Genomic DNA, 18,065 nt, shown 5'->3' with positions numbered 1-18,065 from the left:
TTAGAGTTATTTATTAATAATACTTAGTTATTAAAATTAATCTTAAGGATAAGATTAATAGAGAAAGAACCTTATATTATAGCTATAATATAAGCTAGGTAAGGAAGTATAATAAAAATACTCTAACTAAGTAAAAGACTAAAAGGACTAAACCTCGCCTATATTAGTCTAGGGACTAAATATTAGAAATATTAATCTTACCTTAGATTAAACCTAGAGAATATTAGTCTAAAGACTAACTATAAATATATAAAACGCGCTTATTATACTTTCTTATATAATAATTACCTTAGCTATTAATATAACTTAGTTATATTTAATACCTTAAGTATATTATTAGATATAATATTATATTACCTTTTAAGGTTATATAATATTCTCTTTTCTTAATATAAACCTATATAACCGGTTTATCCCTTAGGAAATATCCTCTTATTATAGCTATAACTTAAGAACTTAATTAATAATAATTCTATTATATAAAATACCTTTTGGAATTTAATTTTATTATTATCTATTAAAAAGGATCTAATAATAATAGAGCTAATATAATTAGCCGGTAACTTAATTATAATACTGAAATAATATTAATATAAGAATAATTACTTAAGTATAATAAGAATAATTACTTATAATTTATAGTATAAAGTAAGATAATTATATAAACTATATAAATAGAAGATATAATATAATTAGAAGTACTTAATAACTTCCTTTATGAATTTTATTTATACCCTTTATATAGATATTAAGGAATTATATAAATATTTAAAAGATTATAAGAGTATAGATATTATTTCCCTAATATAAAGCAATAAGTTAGAAATATAATATATTAATGCGACCTATGTGCTAAAATATAAGTATAATAATATAAACCTTATAGTACTTTATAACCCTTATTAATCGCGTAATAACTATAAGACTTAATTATAATAGACTTTATTATAAAACTACCTTTATTAAAAAAACCCTTAACTAATATTATTTATAATAATATCTTTATTATTATTAACTATCTTATAAAGTTTATATATCATATCTTATTTTAGGAAGTAATAAATATAAAAGAACTTTCTTATATCTTTCTATAATAAATTATTAGTATTTATAGATTACCCTTGGAAATTATCTCTAATAGAAGACTTATATTTACTTTAAAGTTTTAGTAAATACTTATAGTATAACTTAGTCTTAATTATAAACTTATTATAGTATTTTAACCTTAAGTTAATAAATAAATAGAATAAATAAATTAAATTATTAAATAATACCTATAATACTATATTAACTATAAATAGACTAACTAGGTTAATAAGCTACTTATTACTTAATTAGCCTATAATATAGCATTTAATAAAAGCATAAAGATAATATTAGCCTTTATAAACTTTAGTTTTACCCTAGATACCTACTAAATAAAATAAGAAGGACTAATTAACCTAAAAGCTATCCTTACTAGCGACTAACTAAAAAACCTATATAAAGAAATAAAAATAAAACTCGAATTTATATAAAAAAGCATAGAGACCTATTATAACCCTAAGCGGTTAAAAGGACTAACCTTTAAAGAAAGAGAGATAATTTACCTAGTAATAAAAAATATTATAATAAAATAATAAAATAAAAAACTTAATTATAAGTATATTAGACCTTTTAAGATCTTTAAGAAAATTAAAAAAAATAATTATAAATTAGATTTACCCCCTAAGGTTAAGCTCTATTTAATCTTTTATATTTCCTTACTTAAAATAGCTAAAGATATTATTTATATTAGATATTATAATAAACCCTAAGAAGTTAATAGACTAGAAGAATATATAATAGAAAGAATTATTATAATATAAAGAATTAATAATAAGATAAAATACTTAATTAAATAAAAAGATTACCTTAAATCTAAGAATACCTAAGAACCCTTAGAATACCTTATAAATTCATAATGCCTCTTAAAGAACTTCTATTAATAATAAAAGAAATACTTAAAGTACTAAGAAAGCTAAAATTTAAGAGATCTATATAGATTATAGTATAGATATCCTTAGTTAATAAGGACTCTTATTAATTAATCTATTCTAATTCTTTAAGAGTATTAACCCCCTTTTTTATTAATTTAACCCTATGAGATATTAATAAATACTTTTACCTTTAATATAACTTTAATTAAGATAATAATTTATCTAGCTTATGCTAAGTATACTTAAGATTCTCGCGATAAGAATTTAATAAAGCCTTAATAATAGCCTCCTAATTATTTAACCTTTTTACCTTATTAATAATTTAACTTATTATAAGAGTATATTAGCTAAAATATAAGAAAACTATATAATTAAATAAAGAACTTATATAATAATAATAAAGTACTTATAATATTATAAGAATATCTTAAGTTAATATAAAGACTATACTTAAGATAACCCTTTAATATCTTATATAAAATATCCCTCTTTTCGTAATAACTATAAGGTATAACTTCGTAATTAAACTAATTAATTCTAATAGTAATTAAATAATATATAATTATATCGCGGTTTAGATTAATAGATTTTCTTTTATTAATATAACCTAATATTATATTAATATAAGGATATTTTATAGGAAGAAGTTAGGATTAACTAATCGAAGGAACCTTAGCCTAAGAAAATAATCTCGAGGGCGAGAACTAATAAGAGAGAAAAGATTATATTATAGCCTAATATATCCCCTATTATATATTATTTTTATTCCCTATATTTTCTCTTTTTAACGCATTAATTATAAGAGACCTTATTTCTATAAGTGCGAGGCCCTCACTTAGACCTTACTTCTATAAGTGCGAGGCCCTTACTTAGACCTTATTTCTATAAATACGAGGCCCCTTATATATATATAATGCTCGTTATACCTTAGATAGATACTTAGCCCTTAAGCTATTAATAGACTTTAGTTACCTTTAAGACCTTCTTAACCTATTACTAAGATATAATTCCCCTATTATATAGCAATGCCGAGACTCTCTGCTAATAGTAAACCTAGCATGCCTGGTTTATTCCCTTAGAAAACTCTAGACGTCATACTATAGCAAAGATATTAGAGAGGGTAAGGTAATCTTATTTAATAGTATTATTAGTTATCTCTTAGGTAAAGGGGATAGGAATTAAACTATAGTCCGCGAGTCGAACTCTTATATATTTAGCTATTAATAGTTTAGTATTTTAGGTAACCGCGTATAAGAGTTAGTTACTAGCCTTAGAGCCTATTTAGCATATCTAGAAGCCTATTTCTAAAGTAAGTTAAGGGCTCCGGTCGCAGATTAAGTTTACCATAAGACTTAGAATCGGAGATAATAATATAGTCTCTAACTACGAGCGATAATACGGCACTGCCCGCATTAGAAATATAACCAATAGCCTCATAACCCATAGTCTAAGGAGGGGTACCTCCTATAACTCCGCGGTAGATATATAAGTCTAAGCCGCAGATAATAGACATAGTGATCTAAATAATTACATCATTTAGGTCTAAAATAATAGGCTTTAGTATATCCTAGATAGACATTTAGAAAGGGATACCTTTATAAACCACGGCTTTTATAATAAATATAGGAAATAGAAACTTTTAGGGGGAAATAACAAGGTAAGAGGAATAATAGTATTACTTTACTTAAAGAAGCTATGCGGAATTATATTCATAGAATGGGTTAATTCGTGCTATTTTATACCTTTAGACTCTAGCATTAGGCAGCTAACTAAGCATACGCAGCTACCTCTACACATCGCCGCTCTTAGTGGTAGGTGCTCTATGAGACCGATCCGAGATATGTTAGCTAGTGGCTTCACTCTAGGGATGACTTTAGTGCTAGCTTAAACGAAGCACTCATAAGATCTTTTACAATACCCAATGCGGAGACTCCTCCGGTAAGGCGAGTATAAAGCCTTCCGGTATAACCTTCACTCCAGAGCCGAACAAGGGGGTTACCACTAGTATCTAGTCCGGTCTCTTGCCCCGCCCTCCGTCTTCCCCGATGCATCGGGCACTACAGAGCATATCCCATTTCTAGGCCACATAATACACCTCTGGGGTCCTTGCGAGCTACTTACGGGCTACTCATACAGCCTACTCCAATTAAGTTTCGAGAGCGATCAATAGGCCTCCTATCTCTCTATGTACGCAGCACAGCCATTCCCAGAGCTTTCTCCTTTCCGAAGTATAAATATGCTAGTTAGCCTAAGATAAGGTACATCACAAGGCAGCCCAGTATTATCTAACTCGGTCCTAGTTTCTCACTAATCACCGATTCACCGTGCTATCGGTGATCTTACTGCTCTATAATACGTGCTCAAACATATATCGGCGACTCCACAGTTTCGCGATACCTAGATCTCCACAATGGCCAACAACAGTCCCCACATCATATCTCCGGCTCGACAGAGAGACTATGAGACTATTATCCCTACCTTTACAGAACATCTACTAGTAAAACATGCTTTCTCACCGATTAGGCTCTCGCTAACCATTTAGAGGAGAATATTAGGTAATTTAGCGACGCTTTTAAGGTCTTTTTTAGGAGTAACCCTATTACGAGCTACCCATTAGGCTAGACGATAATCGCATAAGTAAGATTCTTTGCCTATTAGTTTTAAAAAATAGTAAAAGCTTAGGAGAAATTATTAGAGGAACTAGAGGCAATATAGGTTACCTTAGTATAGAAAGACGAGACTCTAACGTATATGCTTAACTTATATTATAAATATTAAACTGCTATTGATTAGATAATAATAGCCCTAGTATTTAAAAACCTAGGCCTTAATCCTAGGCATAGCCGCGGGGAAGGTAAGAAGTCCTTAGCATAGCAATAGGGTTATAATAACTACGAAGAGCCGGAGTAGATCTAAGAGCTCATATTATTCTCTTATAGATATAGAAGATTCTTATATCTCTAGCTTACTCGCATAATCATAATATCAAGTGATTAGCAAGGATTAGTTTCATCTCAGACCCACCCCGACTTTATTTTCATAATGCCGCTAGACCGAACTAACAAAGAGTTATATTAAGCCACCAGCTAGGCCTTATTGAATTCGTCACCGGAACAGGTTACTAGTTTTATCTTGCGCCGCGCCCCTGCCTCACTAAGCCTCCGAGTTCTAGTGTGCACCACCATCCCAAGTCAGGAGTTATTACTTCTTCGTTGGTTGCCAATATTAGTTCCAAGTTGTCCCAGAAAAGGGCCGACTACAACCAGTAAATCCTACACATAGTCTCGTTTCAGACGGATTTCCTTATCTTCTTCTAGGCATAGCTTCTATTATACCTGGCAGGGAGGGTCAGAAAATAGGATACTCGGGGTCTAAGGTGACTTAAACCTCATTGCCCGCTTATCCAATTAGATACCTCCTTACAGGTTACTTAACCAGAAGCAGCTCCTTATCACACTGCCTTGAGAAAGGTCAACAGCCCACCTAGCTCGCTTGTCGGCATCTGCCTATGCCTTGAATAAGATCGGGTTACAGAACTAGGTCTTTGCGCACCGCTGTCCCCCCGTCCCTCAAACAAATGGGATAGGCTAGAAAGGCGGTAGGATAGATAGATGCATGCCGGTTACCCGATAGTAGTAAGTATAAAAATAACACCTGATATTAAAAAAAGAAGAAGGAGAAAGCAGACACCGAGCTCTTTGCACTCATCCTCACCCCACCATCCCACAGTGACAATAGACTTCATTCCCATAACTATAGCTATACTTCCGACTTATATTATCTCTAATATATATACCTACCCGGACTCTTCGGTATTACTATTTAACTACGGCGTAAAAGTCTTTTTCTAGTTTATTATTAGCGATCTCCCGATCTAATAGGTACCTTTTATCGATAGCCCTTTTTATATAAATAGTGCTATTAGGATACTAATAAATTCCCTTGCTAATTACCCGCTTTATCTATATTAGAATATTTTCGCGCAGGTTCTTCTATTCTAGTATATAGGCTAGAAAAGAATACCATTAACTCTATGCTAGCTCATCGTATAGGCCGATATCAATAGGACTAGCATTTCTTAGACACTTGTTAAGTAGGCTCGCGAAATACGCTTAGACCAAGCGATCGGTCCAGATCGATCTATGGATAGGCCGTGAATACCTCCCTGCGGTGATTAAGGTTTAATACCCGATGGTTTACCTACGACACAGTCGGGTAATTCCTTAATATCGAACTAGTTATACCCCGCAAACTCCTATTCTCTTAGAGACTTGGGTCCACTATAGGCGTGCGATATATCTATATCGCTACCCTCGAGCCAGTTGCTACCTACTCTAGCAAACTCTGCGATTAACTTTAGCGGGTCCCCATCTCTATTAATACCTTTCTTAGACGATAATCCTCGTCCTACTTAGCTACGATTAATAGCGCCCGCTAGAAGTGGTCTTAGGAAGGATTAAGGTAGCGCGAAGAAACTAAGCCGCAAAAGGCTTAGCACTAAAAAGTCTAATACTATAAAACGTTAGAAACTTATAAGACTTCATTCCTTAGCCATTCGCAGATATCTTACTAACTATAAGTCCAGGTAACTATAGTAACTAAACCCCCCCTTCCTCTACTACTAGCTAAAGAAGATAAGGGGAACAAAGAAGACGAGGGAGGGTTAAAAGAGGTAAAGGACGTGGAAGAGTCGGAAAGGATAGAAGGAAACAATAAGACAAAGCAGGAAGAGGAGATAGAGGAGGGGATTTAATCATACTCTCCGCCGAGTCTTCAGTGAATGTATGATAAGGCAGAACCTATTCATTTGATCAAAAACCCTCAGTTCGGGTGCATCCTATGCTTATGTTATCAACCATGGCTATTTATACCTAGCTGAGTGTTTTTTAGCGATGGAAAGAGACTAATAGGGGGAGTAAGATGCAGGAAATTTTAGAATAAGAAGTAATATTTAGTTATTTTTACTCCTTACTCTTAAATCTACTAATACCGGTAATACTTAATCTAGCCCTTAATAGTATACCGAAAGATTATTCTTTAAGTCTTTGACTTCCATCTCATATCTATGAACTTATTCTTTGAGGTGGGAATAACTCCATTGCAATTAATCGACCCAGATCTCTACTTCCTTTCTTAGCTCGGATTCCACATTTGCTATTTTCCTTTACTCGCATAACTCTACGTAGAGCCTCGTAGTTTCTTTCTCGAGTTTAGCTATTTTCAATATAAAGCTTTTTTCTAAATATCCTAACTACGATCGAGATTAATAACTATTTTTCATATTATACTCTAATCTTACGTACTAATATGCCCACATCGGGATTCGGGGCTAATAGTGCTTTAGATATTGCCTCAAAGGTCACTCCGACTTTATTATAGAGTAATTTATAAGTATTAATAGAGTGGTTACTGAGCTTCTTAGCGAAAATTCGGCGTAGGAACTCCTCCTTTTCTAAAAGGAATTCCTAAGCGTATGGGTCTAGCGCACGGGGGCTAAGGCGGACCTCTAATAGCTTAATATCAATTCCTAATTTATTATTTAACGCATATTAGCCGAGGTGGCCCTAGATACCTAAATCATATATAGATATATCTAGAGAGCGCTTCCTAGCATCTTTATCTATATTTCCTATAGTCGACGTTACTCTATCTCACTAAAGTCATTTTTTTCTTATTCGATATATTTCACTAAGGTACTATCATAATACCTCCGTGTCAATTCTAGCGTTTTTCGTATCAACGCGCAGGGCGAAGTCGGTTCGGAAGCTATTTATAGGACTCATTCGGAACCAATCAGTAGGCTCCTCCTCGACCATCAAGTAATCTCGAGTCACGACCCGTACCCAGGTTATAGCTATGACGATGAGGAAACAACCACCGGGGTCATATGGGCCATATGACGCCCGCCTGACTATAAATTCAGCACTATAGTGACCGAAATAGATATTTTTCATTCTTCCGCATGATTAGACAAGCTCGTAAGAAGGCTCAGATTGCCCTTCTATGCGAGGGAACCACACTTAAGACGCATGCTACGTAAGTGTCTTCTATAAACCTAGCTTCTCGTCAGCGCTATCATAAGTAACAAACATCTAAAATTAGCCTAGGTAAAGCAGAATTAGAGTCATCTAAGAGTATCAGCAGAATATAGCACAATATACTAACCTCAGACGTCATTCCTTCTGCCTAACCAATAACCTACCGATTCTTTGCGATAACCCTTGCATATGGTTATAGGGTAAGAGGTAACCAAGAGGACAAATACAAAGGTGCCATCACATCAACGGTCCTAAACCCCTTCCAACATTAGGAACATCTATCTAGAGCTCTACTTATAGCTCACTTATTATACATACGCGTCTTATAAGATAAACCTTAAGGTCATACGGGGCCTAGTGGTCTATCATATCACAATCTAATAAACACCTATTACGTGCGGAAACGAGACCCCATAATTCCCCACTAATCAATAGGTAATCACCCTTAATACCAATAGAACAATGATAGCAGCATTATCGCCATTTCCAACGTCATCGCGCTTGCCAGAGGCTATTCTTGTTCCGCGGACTTTGACCCGGCTAAGCGTCGCGCTGATTTCATTCAGGAAATGAAGGTCTTGACGCGCTCGAAGCGGCCAAATCATCGACTCACTCAATGGACCAGTCCCAGCGGTTTGCGAAGTGCTAAATCGTTGTTCAAGAGTCCAGAACCAGAGCCTCGGAAGGCTAATGTCGCTTCTTCGGTTGGCAGTCATAAATCTAGCCGGCCCAAGCATCCCTTGGCTTCGTCCATGGTTCCTCCTGCTACCTCGAACAAGCGCAAGCTCAAGGCCTCTGACGCTACTCCTGATGTCCCAGCTAAGCGGAGGCAAGTTTCGGACTCGACAGAGGAGCAGAAATCTTCTGGGTGGTTCTCCGGGTGGTGGACAAAGAAGATGGATCCTTGGACCGTGACCATGATGGTAACTAAGCTCAGCAAGGAACTACTTGTGGCTGAGGCCAACCTTCAGACTATCAGGTCCCAGATGCACGAGACGACAGAACACTTCCGCATTGAACTGAAAAGTGCTGAAGCCGAAATTCAGGCTATCAAATTCGAGAAGGACAAGATCGAAGACATAATCAAGCGCTATTGAGAGGACGCTTATTATTCCACTTACAAGACGGGCGTATTACCAAGTTGCCCGTGCATAGCTCTGGGATGGTAATGACAAAATGTGTAGTTTGAGCATAGATGAGGGGTTTGTTTCCAAGGTTGCTGGAGTTCTTGCTTGTTCCGACTGGTTTGTTCTTTCGCGGGCGTCATAATATTTGGGACAGTCCCCCATGGCTTTGGGGGACCTCCGAGGTCATATTTTGTATTCTTTTATTCTTTTCAGTTCCATTATACAAACTCCATTTTGATATTTGAACGAAATACGAGCACGACATCACACCCGTTCCTAACTGCATTAAAACTCTCATCTCCAGTTGCCTATCACAAGTACATGCACTATTCATGTTGAACACGTTTATCAAACGCAAGATACATTCAGTCACTTTTTTCAATACATGTACATCAGTCTCTCGCCAAAATTTATTCATCCACGGCCTATCACTCATGAAGATACTTGATCTCCTTGCCGGGGTTAGGCTGCGCAACAAGACCGAGCTGCTGCAGCGCAGTCAAGGTACCTTCCTCAGCCGTCTCATCAACAATCTTGCCGTCCCTCAGAGTGAAGACAGTGATTTCAGAGAAGTAAATCTTCTTGCCGGTGTTGGCGTGGTCTAGGGAACCAACTGCCAAATCGCTAATCGCGACACTGGTATGTGTCCCACCGCCGATCCATCGACCAACAACGTAGGGACCACTCGCGATGAGTGGATGCTGGCAGACGCGGAAGGAAATATCCGGGAAAGCCTGTGATAGTCAGCAGGGATATCACATTGCCAGCGACAGTACAGGAGAAATAACTCACCTCCTTCAATCCTCGCATCATCTCTTTAGCAGCCTCCTTGCCATAGCGAGGGCCATGCATGGGATAATTGATAACAAAGTCGTCTACGCACAGCTTGTCGACAATCTCGGGGTTGGCCTTGTTCCAGTACGCGTCGAAGTACTCGGTGACGACGGCGAGGTTCTGTTGCTCTTCCTGAGTAGGCATTATGATAGACTATCTAGGATCTAGTTTTCAATAGATGGCGCATTGAGCCCAGATGAACTTGACGCATATTTATAGTGATGTCTTCTTACCATTACGCAGTTCTACCGCAGGTTCATTGCTATATAATTCACCAATGGGTGAACTGCAGACAGACTTTCCGGCTAACCGACTGAATACAACCAGGTTGGGGATTGTGGGCAAATTGACCAATGCGCTTTCAACAGACTGTTTTATAGTATTCGGGGAGCACGACAGCTCATTTGTCACTTTGAAGACAACACGCACAACTTCTATTTAGTGTTGTGGTCTATGACGGCTCATAAAGGTCCAGGGAAAGACTCTTCCAATGCAGACGAATCGAATACAAGCCATATCCTCCCACTCCGCATGGCGTCGAGTCCGCCAGGTTGCAGTGCCGTTTCATCATGAGCAACATTGTGGCCAGAGTAATTATTTAACAAGATAGGTATTTACTCAGACCCGTACAAACTGGTAACGATCCATGCTTGCAAGGTTGACAAGGTTGCCAATCACCCGGAGATTGTGGCTGAGGAGTCTTGGCCATTGTCTTACAAGTCCGTTCCTTTTTCCATTAAGCAAACCCTCATTCGCATTTAATCATAAAAACGAAAGAGAGGCTCAACATTGACGTAGGTTGGTGTTTCGATAAGTCTGTGATTCCTAACCTCAGAAGAGTATCGAACTCAGGCGTGAGAACGGAGGAGGCTGGGAGGATACTGATAAGAAGTTCTTATACTAGCATAAAACTTTGCCTGAGACATATGTACCTCTTAACAGACCCGGCTTCACATGCTGGTCTCCACCAAGGGAAGTGTGCTATATCTGATTGGCCGAACTCTCCGGATAAACCCTCCGAGAAGATCCGATTGGCTTTCTGAAATCCTAGCTTTTGCTTCAACTGCGATTTTCACCCAAGCTCAATCGGCGAAGCATGTTATTGATCCAAAAAATGGGTTCTGTTCTTCCCTGCAACGGGAATTTTTTATATGAGATATAAATAGATAAAAGAATCGTAATTTAGCTTGTGATATTAAAGATAAATGAAAAACATTATCTAACGTCTTCCTAAAAGTACAACAGGGACGGATGAACGGGGCGCCGTCAAGCACCACCTGTGTATGTAGGGTAGGTAGGTAGGAGAAACCCCCAAAACTGGCCTCCTTTCATCATTTCCACCGCTGACTCCACTATGTACGTTATTGGCCTAGCGGCCAGTCACGCCCAGACCTTCTCAAATCAGAGCCCAGAATACTCTTTCTATCTCCGTCATATATCCACACTGTCCAATGAGTCTTTATCGCTTGGGCAAGACCCACTCTATTATGTGACCGAGAAGCATCGTCCCTCTGGAGTAAGACACTGACACTTTTCATATTGCGTGTGATTACTAAAAGGAAGTCTTATTTCTACTGAGTCTTTGTGAAGGAATGTGTTGATTTATTATGAGGCTTTCGTGTGAGGGATATGAAAGTAGCCATCGAGAATGAAGAGGCACGATAGAACACTGGTGACCGAAGCCCGGCCATAATGGGATCTGGAGTAATCGAAGAGAAAGAGAGAACATTGTGGAATTACGCTAGCAAATAATCAAGGTCACTGAGAGTTGAAGCAAGCCTAGAAATCTTTCTGCTTTCATTAAACCCCCAAGAACAAGATCCGAGTTGCTCTTAATGTTCTGATGAGACAGGTTCAAGTGAGGTACCGGAACTTAGGGTGCTTGTCTCCCATAAGAGTCACGTCCAGCTGTTCATGGTCCTCGACCGGCCCAAACTCGCGGTCCCTCTTGCGATTCTCGTGGTCGAGCTTGAAGTGTAAGCCTAGAGAGAGAATCGTAATCATGAAAGTGAGGGCACAGCCGATGGCGCAGCCCCGCACGAAGAAGGGACTGAACATGTTAGTACCTTGATGAAAGAAGGCGAGAAAACACCTACGCGTCCTTCTTGGGATACATGGCACTGCTGAGGAACGAACTGCATTGTCCCAAAATGGCGATGACTGCGATTCCGATGCCGCGCTTCGTCTCACCACCTTGGTTGTTAAGAAGCCAAGTGATATTAAGAGTGAGCGAAGGAAAGACGCCCATGACGGCGAACCATATTCCGAGGTAGCGAATGTTCATTCTGGTAGTGTCTTCGACAATGGCGAGGAGCAGGTATCCGATACCCGCCATGGCCGAGCAGCCGGCAATCACGAATCCGCGGTGTCCAAACTTGTCCGAAAAGAAAGCTGCTGCGATACAAAGGATAAAGGCGGCTGCATATGGAGGAGTAGTCAGGCCTTGAGCTTTGATGCTGCTGTATCCCAAAGCCTGCACAATAGTCGGAAGGAAATTGGCGAGACCAGCAAATGAGTAGTTGCAGCAGAAGTGAATGAGAGCATGCACGTAGGGCTGGTAGTCGCTGAGGCCGGCTGTGACTTGCTTCCAGTTGAGCTTTGTCTTTTCGGTGGTGTCTCTCGTGCCGAGTCGAGCAGTTGCTGCCTCCTTCTCATCTTCGGTTAGAAATTTGGCTTTCTGGGCAGAGTCGGCAAGGGAGAAGTAAACGAAAGGCGCAACGATGATGGCGGGAGCACCCTCTATAGCTAGGATCAGTACTAGAAATAGCTAGACGGGCCTATGAAATCACCGAGAAGAAGAATGAGCCTCCATGGCTCCAGAGATGCGTTAATCTGAGCGATGCCGTACGCGAGGGAGGCTGCAAAGCAGTTTGCCAGAGGCGACATTCCGATAAGGATGGAGACACGAAGTCCTAATTCTCGACGCTGATAGAAGAGTGAGAGAAAGTATGGGGCGCCCGCGCCAAAGGCGGCTTCGAGGATACCCAATGCAGCCCTGCAGGCGCAGAGACCGGCCATGTTCTTGACGGTACCGGTACAAGTGGCAACGACTCCCCAGCTGATCACAATTGGCTCATGCATTGAAGAACGAAGCCAAAGACTCACAGAAGGCATAGAGTCGAGATGTAGAGATGAGCTGGGAGAAGCTTCCACAGCAGAGTCGTCCACTCAAAGAGTGTGTAGCAGATGTAGAATGAGTTCAGAACCCAAGCCCACTAAAAAGGTCAGCGACTCTATTAAGCCATGGAAGTCTCCGCTTTCTCCTGTACCTGGGAGTCACTGAGCCCCAAATCGTCTTGGGCTCCGGCTGTTTTGGCATTGCCAATGTTTCCGCGATCGAGGTAGGATAGGACGTAGAGGACGCAGACGAGAGGCATGACGTGTCGATCGAACTGAGATGTTGGTTAGCACAAAATCTCCTCAACATGACCAGCCTGCGTACCTTTCGCCTGATATGTGTTGATAGCTTCTCTGGCACGAGGATCGCAGTGTCTCCAGCGCCCTTGGAGTCTCTCCTCTCGCTGTGTGAGACGGCCATCTTGAGTTCGGTGTCAGCCATTTTTGGTATGAGGTGCCAAGAACAGATCAAGTTGAATGGAGCCGTGAATGCAGATGAAGAGAAACAGCGAGACGTGAAGCTCTTTTTATCATGCCCCGGAGGACAGCCATGTATCTCCTGGAGAGATTTGGAATCTCCTTCAAACCGAAGCCTGGGCTCTTCCCCAGATTCTACCCCGTACGATACCCCGGATCTAAACCTAGTCGAGAGGGTTCGGGTGTGTAGATCGTGGAGAATTCGGTAAAGGCTAGGGAGAGTGGCTGGGTCCGTTGGAGCCACCGGCATTTTCGGGAAATTCGCTGCCCAGGACAAATGTTTGAGACCTGTTGAGCATGTTTCTCACGAACCGAGGTAATCCTCCAGATTTCCGGCTACAACCCGATTTCATTGAGTTATGTCTGGAGATGGAGAAAGGGGTGAGCGAAAATGGCTTTGCTTATTGAGAATGAGGTGAACGGCACCATATTATTGTCCTGATGATACATTGCAACAGATGCACTCCGTGTAGGAAAGCACTTCCAATAACTCAACTGATTTTTAGAAAAGTCGCGTAATCGGAGAAAGAAAAACCCAGAGGAGCTGAGATTGGTGATAGAAATTTAATTGACGAACTAGGGACTACAATAATAGGCACGCAATCATGCCGGGCTAGCTAGCTACTGAACCTTGGTGAGCTTTTCCGCCAAATCCCAGTACTCCTGGAAGCCCACCGCAGAGCACACGTCCTCAAACCGCATGATGGTGTCCGGCGACTCGGTCTTCCTCAACAGCCCCTGGAGTGCCCCCCTCATGGCCTTGATACCAGCAGCCAACAGCGTCAAAGGATACGCGACACTGCAGTAGCCCATTGATGCGAGATCATCGTAGGACATGGAAGGAGTCTTTCCACCTTCAATAATGTTGATGAAGGACGGGATGTCCGGTCCCAGGTCTTTTCGAGAGCGCTGCATCTCATCGGCTGACGTAATAGCTTCGATTGCAACAGCATCGGCACCTTGATCGAAGAATGCCTTGACTCGCCGGATGGCTTCTTCGTAAGAAATGATATGGGCATCTGTTCTGGCCAAGATGAAAATGTCAACACCTTCATTACGAGCGGCCACTGCAGCGCCAATTCTGGATACGGCATCGTCAAAGCTGACGACCTTCTTGTCCTTCGTGTGGCCACAACCTTTTGATAGTTAGCGAAACTCGATAATTTGGTACGATGCAGAAGTGAGAATCATACGCTTTGGGCTCACTTGGTCTTCAATCATGATGCCTGCAGCACCAGCTTTTGCATAGCCTTGCACAGTCCTTCTGACGTTGACCTCATTACCGTACCCAGTATCTCCGTCAACCATGACAGGAACGTCAACAACTCTGCACACCTCAAGAGTGCGGTGTACCATCTCGGCAAAGCCAAGATAGCCAGCATCAGCCAGACCATGAGAAGCACTCACGGCGTAGCCACCAAGAAAGACCATGGGGAATCCAGCTTCCTCGACAAGACGGGCAGTCAAGCCATCCCAGGCAATGGGGTGTTGAACTATCTTGGTTGGATCGATGTGGGCTTCAACCATCATCTTTCGAAGACGAGTTGCTGCTTCGTTTCGTTGGGCTCCCCGTTCAAGAGGATATGGGTACTCCGAGCCATTGAGGCGGCTGTTCTTGGTAACCTGAGCGGGAGACATTGTGAATTGATTCTGTGATATTGTTTGGAAAGTATGTGTGAAAGAAATTGGGCGTTGAGGTGTAGATCGTGAGGAGCTGATAGAGACTCTGACAACGGCCAAGTCTGCTGGGTCAAGACGCAAGTATAGCTCTCTGATTGAATGCCATCGGAATTTCGGAATGAGGTGGCCTAGATATATCTTTCACTATGTCTTTATTGGGAGGAAAGTTCGGAAATTTCGGTTTACACCGAACGCGCTCCCGGTGTTTTCGGTAATTTCAGCTACAACCGAAATATCCGTGTATATCCGGACTGACAATGATTACAACCCCCACGGATACAAGATCTCATCTTCGGAAGTTATACTACTCATACTGGTCATTCATTCAGATCTGATATAAGACGTTCTTCTTTCTGATCGTAGTCTAATCTGCTGTCAATTAACCCTTTTCGTCGACGTATAGTTTCCACAAGATGCCTGCGGCCACTGAATCCCAGATCCCCCTCGTCCAATACCCATGGACACGGTATGACTAAACACTTCATGCTTCCCACAAGAACCAAGCTGATATGACCATAGAATTCGACAGTTGGGTGTGGGGAGTGTTATGGGTGTCCCAGGTGACATGAACCTGGAGCTACTCGACTACATCGACCAAGTTAATGGCCTATCGTGGGGTATGTGGATCTCTGATTAATGGTGACTATGAACCGCTGATCGAGACTTCTAGTGGGAAATGCCAACGAGTTGAACGCTGCATATGCCGCTGATGGGTATGCTAGAGTTAAAGGCTGCCCTGGTGTTGGTAAGCATTCCGTAGACCCTGTCTGGTCGCCTCAGCTCATGTATCTAGTCGTGACTACAATGGGAGTCGGAGAGCTTAGTGCCCTCAACGGCGTTGCCGGCGCATATACGGAGCAGGTCAAGCTCATCCACATCGTGGGCACAACTCCGACCCATGTCCAGGCCAAGCATCTCATGATCCACCACAGCCTGGGGCCAAACCCAGATCACAAGGTGAGCGTCTGAGTTGGCTAGAACGAGCCTCTACTGACGACTGGGGCAGGCCTTTGAGAAGATCTCGGCCCACGTTCGATGTGCTCATGCATGGTTGGAAGATGCAGCAACAGCTGGCGCCGAGATCGATGTGAGTTGGGCTTGAGAGCGTAACTCGACGACCAGGACTGATAATAACGGCAGAGAGTCATTGGAGAATGCCTACTGCGTTCACTCCCAGTCTACCTTTTTGTTCCTATGGATTTCGTCCATGTACCCATCGATGCTTCACCTCTTCGATCACATATCGAACCCAATCACCCCATTGACGTCGCCAACGAAACAGAGGTGCTGTCAACTGTCATCAAAGCCTTGCAGATGGCAAAGAACCCCCTATTGCTGGTCGATTGTCTTACAGATCGCCATGGGGCTGCACAAGAAGCTAGAAAACTAGCTGATCGCCTCGACTTTCCCATTTTCTCGACCTCTATGGGAAAGACGATCATCGAGGAGACTCACCCACGATACTGCGGTGTATACAATGGCGAAGTGTCTTACCCCGGTGTCAAGGCTGCTGTGGAGAGAAGCGAATGCATCCTGAATCTCGGTCCTCTTCTCGCTGACAGTAACACTGGTGGGCACACAAGAGAGATTCGGCCTGAACAGGTGATTCTTGTGGAGCCTGATAGTTGTACAGTGGGTAAATGTTATTCATGACAGATGGATGGGACACTTACACTTGTAGGTCTTTGGAGCCACTTACAAACAAGTCTACCTGAAGCCATGTAAGCCATATCCAGACCTCACTCTATTCTGTCAAAATTCTTATACCTAGATCACAGTTCTCCAGAAGCTATTGAGCGCCCTGGAAACGGTCAGGCTGCCTTCCCCAGCACTACCAGTACTGCCGAGCCAACCAGTGCCAGAAGACGCAGATTCCAAGAAAATTGTTCAATCTTGGATCTGGAAGCGACTTGGTGAGCTTACGCGACCGGGAGATATTCTCATCGCAGAGTCTGGCACAGCCCAGTTCGGATTCCCCGATGCCACGTTTCCAGCTGGTGCCAAGTATGTGACACAGGTCTATTACGGCAGCATTGGGTACTCGGTTGGGTCCTGTTTGGGTGTTGCGATCGCCCAGAGAGAGTTGCAAGCCGAGACTGGCGTGAAAGATGGACGCACTATTCTTGTCGTTGGAGATGGTAGCTTGCAGCTGACTGTGCAGGAGGTCGGGACAATGATCCGACTGGAGCTTAACCCTCTACTGTGAGTGTATTATTGGACCCTGTAGTGGATAAAGCTAACAAGCGGTCAGCATCGTCATTAATAACAAGGGCTACACGATCGAAAGAGCCATCCATGGTCCTCAGGCTGGCTACAACGACATCGCATCTTGGCGCCACCAATCTCTGCTGACCTTCTTTGGCGCCGCCAACGCCAAGGAGTCAAGCCGAGAGGTCCACACAAAGGAGGAGCTGGACAGGGTATTTCTGCTGCCGGAGTATCAATCTCCTAAGAATATTCAGCTCCTTGAGGTGCATATGGACGTGATGGATATCCCTTGGCGACTGCGGAACCAAATTGCGATTGTCAATACACGGGCAAAGGCTGGAAAGGTTAGCTTGGAGGCAGGTAATAATGGTGCCAATGGAGCATAGACTAGATGAAAGAGATGCTGTAGTAATTGAAATGAGATTTGGAATACTTGGATGGTAGCTCTCACCGTTGTCCTTCTTCTGTTGCTGGCTGAGTATCATGAACTCGGATGCCGTAAAGCCTGTACTAGCTTTGGCCGGGAGGCCAAGCTTCCTGGTTTGGAGGTAATGCGAAATTCTTAGCCTAATACAAACGGGTTTGTGAGAATAGATATGGTTGGTATTTGTTGAATTTATCCATCT

General features: G+C 41.7%; 4 protein-coding genes across 4 annotated transcripts; 1 reads left to right on the top strand and 3 right to left on the bottom strand.

The window, feature by feature from the left end:
• Window positions 1–9,551: 9,551 nt before the first annotated feature.
• On the bottom strand, window positions 9,552–10,101 carry NECHADRAFT_82962 (uncharacterized protein; the record flags this gene model as incomplete). The annotated part of the gene is made up of 2 exons (XM_003049229.1): window positions 9,552–9,857; window positions 9,916–10,101. The coding sequence occupies 2 exons, from the start codon at window positions 10,099–10,101 to the stop codon at window positions 9,552–9,554; spliced, it is 492 nt and encodes a 163-aa protein (XP_003049275.1).
• Window positions 10,102–11,811: 1,710 nt separating this feature from the next.
• NECHADRAFT_82961 (uncharacterized protein) lies at window positions 11,812–13,516 on the bottom strand (the record flags this gene model as incomplete). Its single annotated transcript, XM_003049228.1, has 6 exons — window positions 11,812–12,007; window positions 12,054–12,702; window positions 12,747–13,015; window positions 13,063–13,172; window positions 13,227–13,349; window positions 13,400–13,516. 6 exons carry the CDS (start codon window positions 13,514–13,516, stop codon window positions 11,812–11,814), a joined length of 1,464 nt encoding a protein of 487 aa, XP_003049274.1.
• Window positions 13,517–14,172: 656 nt separating this feature from the next.
• On the bottom strand, window positions 14,173–15,189 carry NECHADRAFT_45455 (uncharacterized protein; the record flags this gene model as incomplete). Its single annotated transcript, XM_003049227.1, has 2 exons — window positions 14,173–14,687; window positions 14,745–15,189. The coding sequence occupies 2 exons, from the start codon at window positions 15,187–15,189 to the stop codon at window positions 14,173–14,175; spliced, it is 960 nt and encodes a 319-aa protein (XP_003049273.1).
• Window positions 15,190–15,644: 455 nt separating this feature from the next.
• On the top strand, window positions 15,645–18,005 carry NECHADRAFT_82959 (uncharacterized protein; the record flags this gene model as incomplete). Its single annotated transcript, XM_003049467.1, has 10 exons — window positions 15,645–15,697; window positions 15,751–15,848; window positions 15,902–15,976; window positions 16,025–16,188; window positions 16,238–16,318; window positions 16,372–16,863; window positions 16,913–16,952; window positions 17,010–17,433; window positions 17,483–17,799; window positions 17,884–18,005. 10 exons carry the CDS (start codon window positions 15,645–15,647, stop codon window positions 18,003–18,005), a joined length of 1,866 nt encoding a protein of 621 aa, XP_003049513.1.
• Window positions 18,006–18,065: the final 60 nt, after the last annotated feature.

Source organism: Fusarium vanettenii (assembly GCF_000151355.1).
Source record: "Fusarium vanettenii 77-13-4 chromosome 7 genomic scaffold NECHAsca_9_chr7_10_0, whole genome shotgun sequence".
NCBI lineage: Eukaryota > Fungi > Ascomycota > Sordariomycetes > Hypocreales > Nectriaceae > Fusarium > Fusarium vanettenii.
Note: the sequence above shows the minus strand (reverse complement) of the source record. Positions and strands in the feature narration are given on the sequence as shown.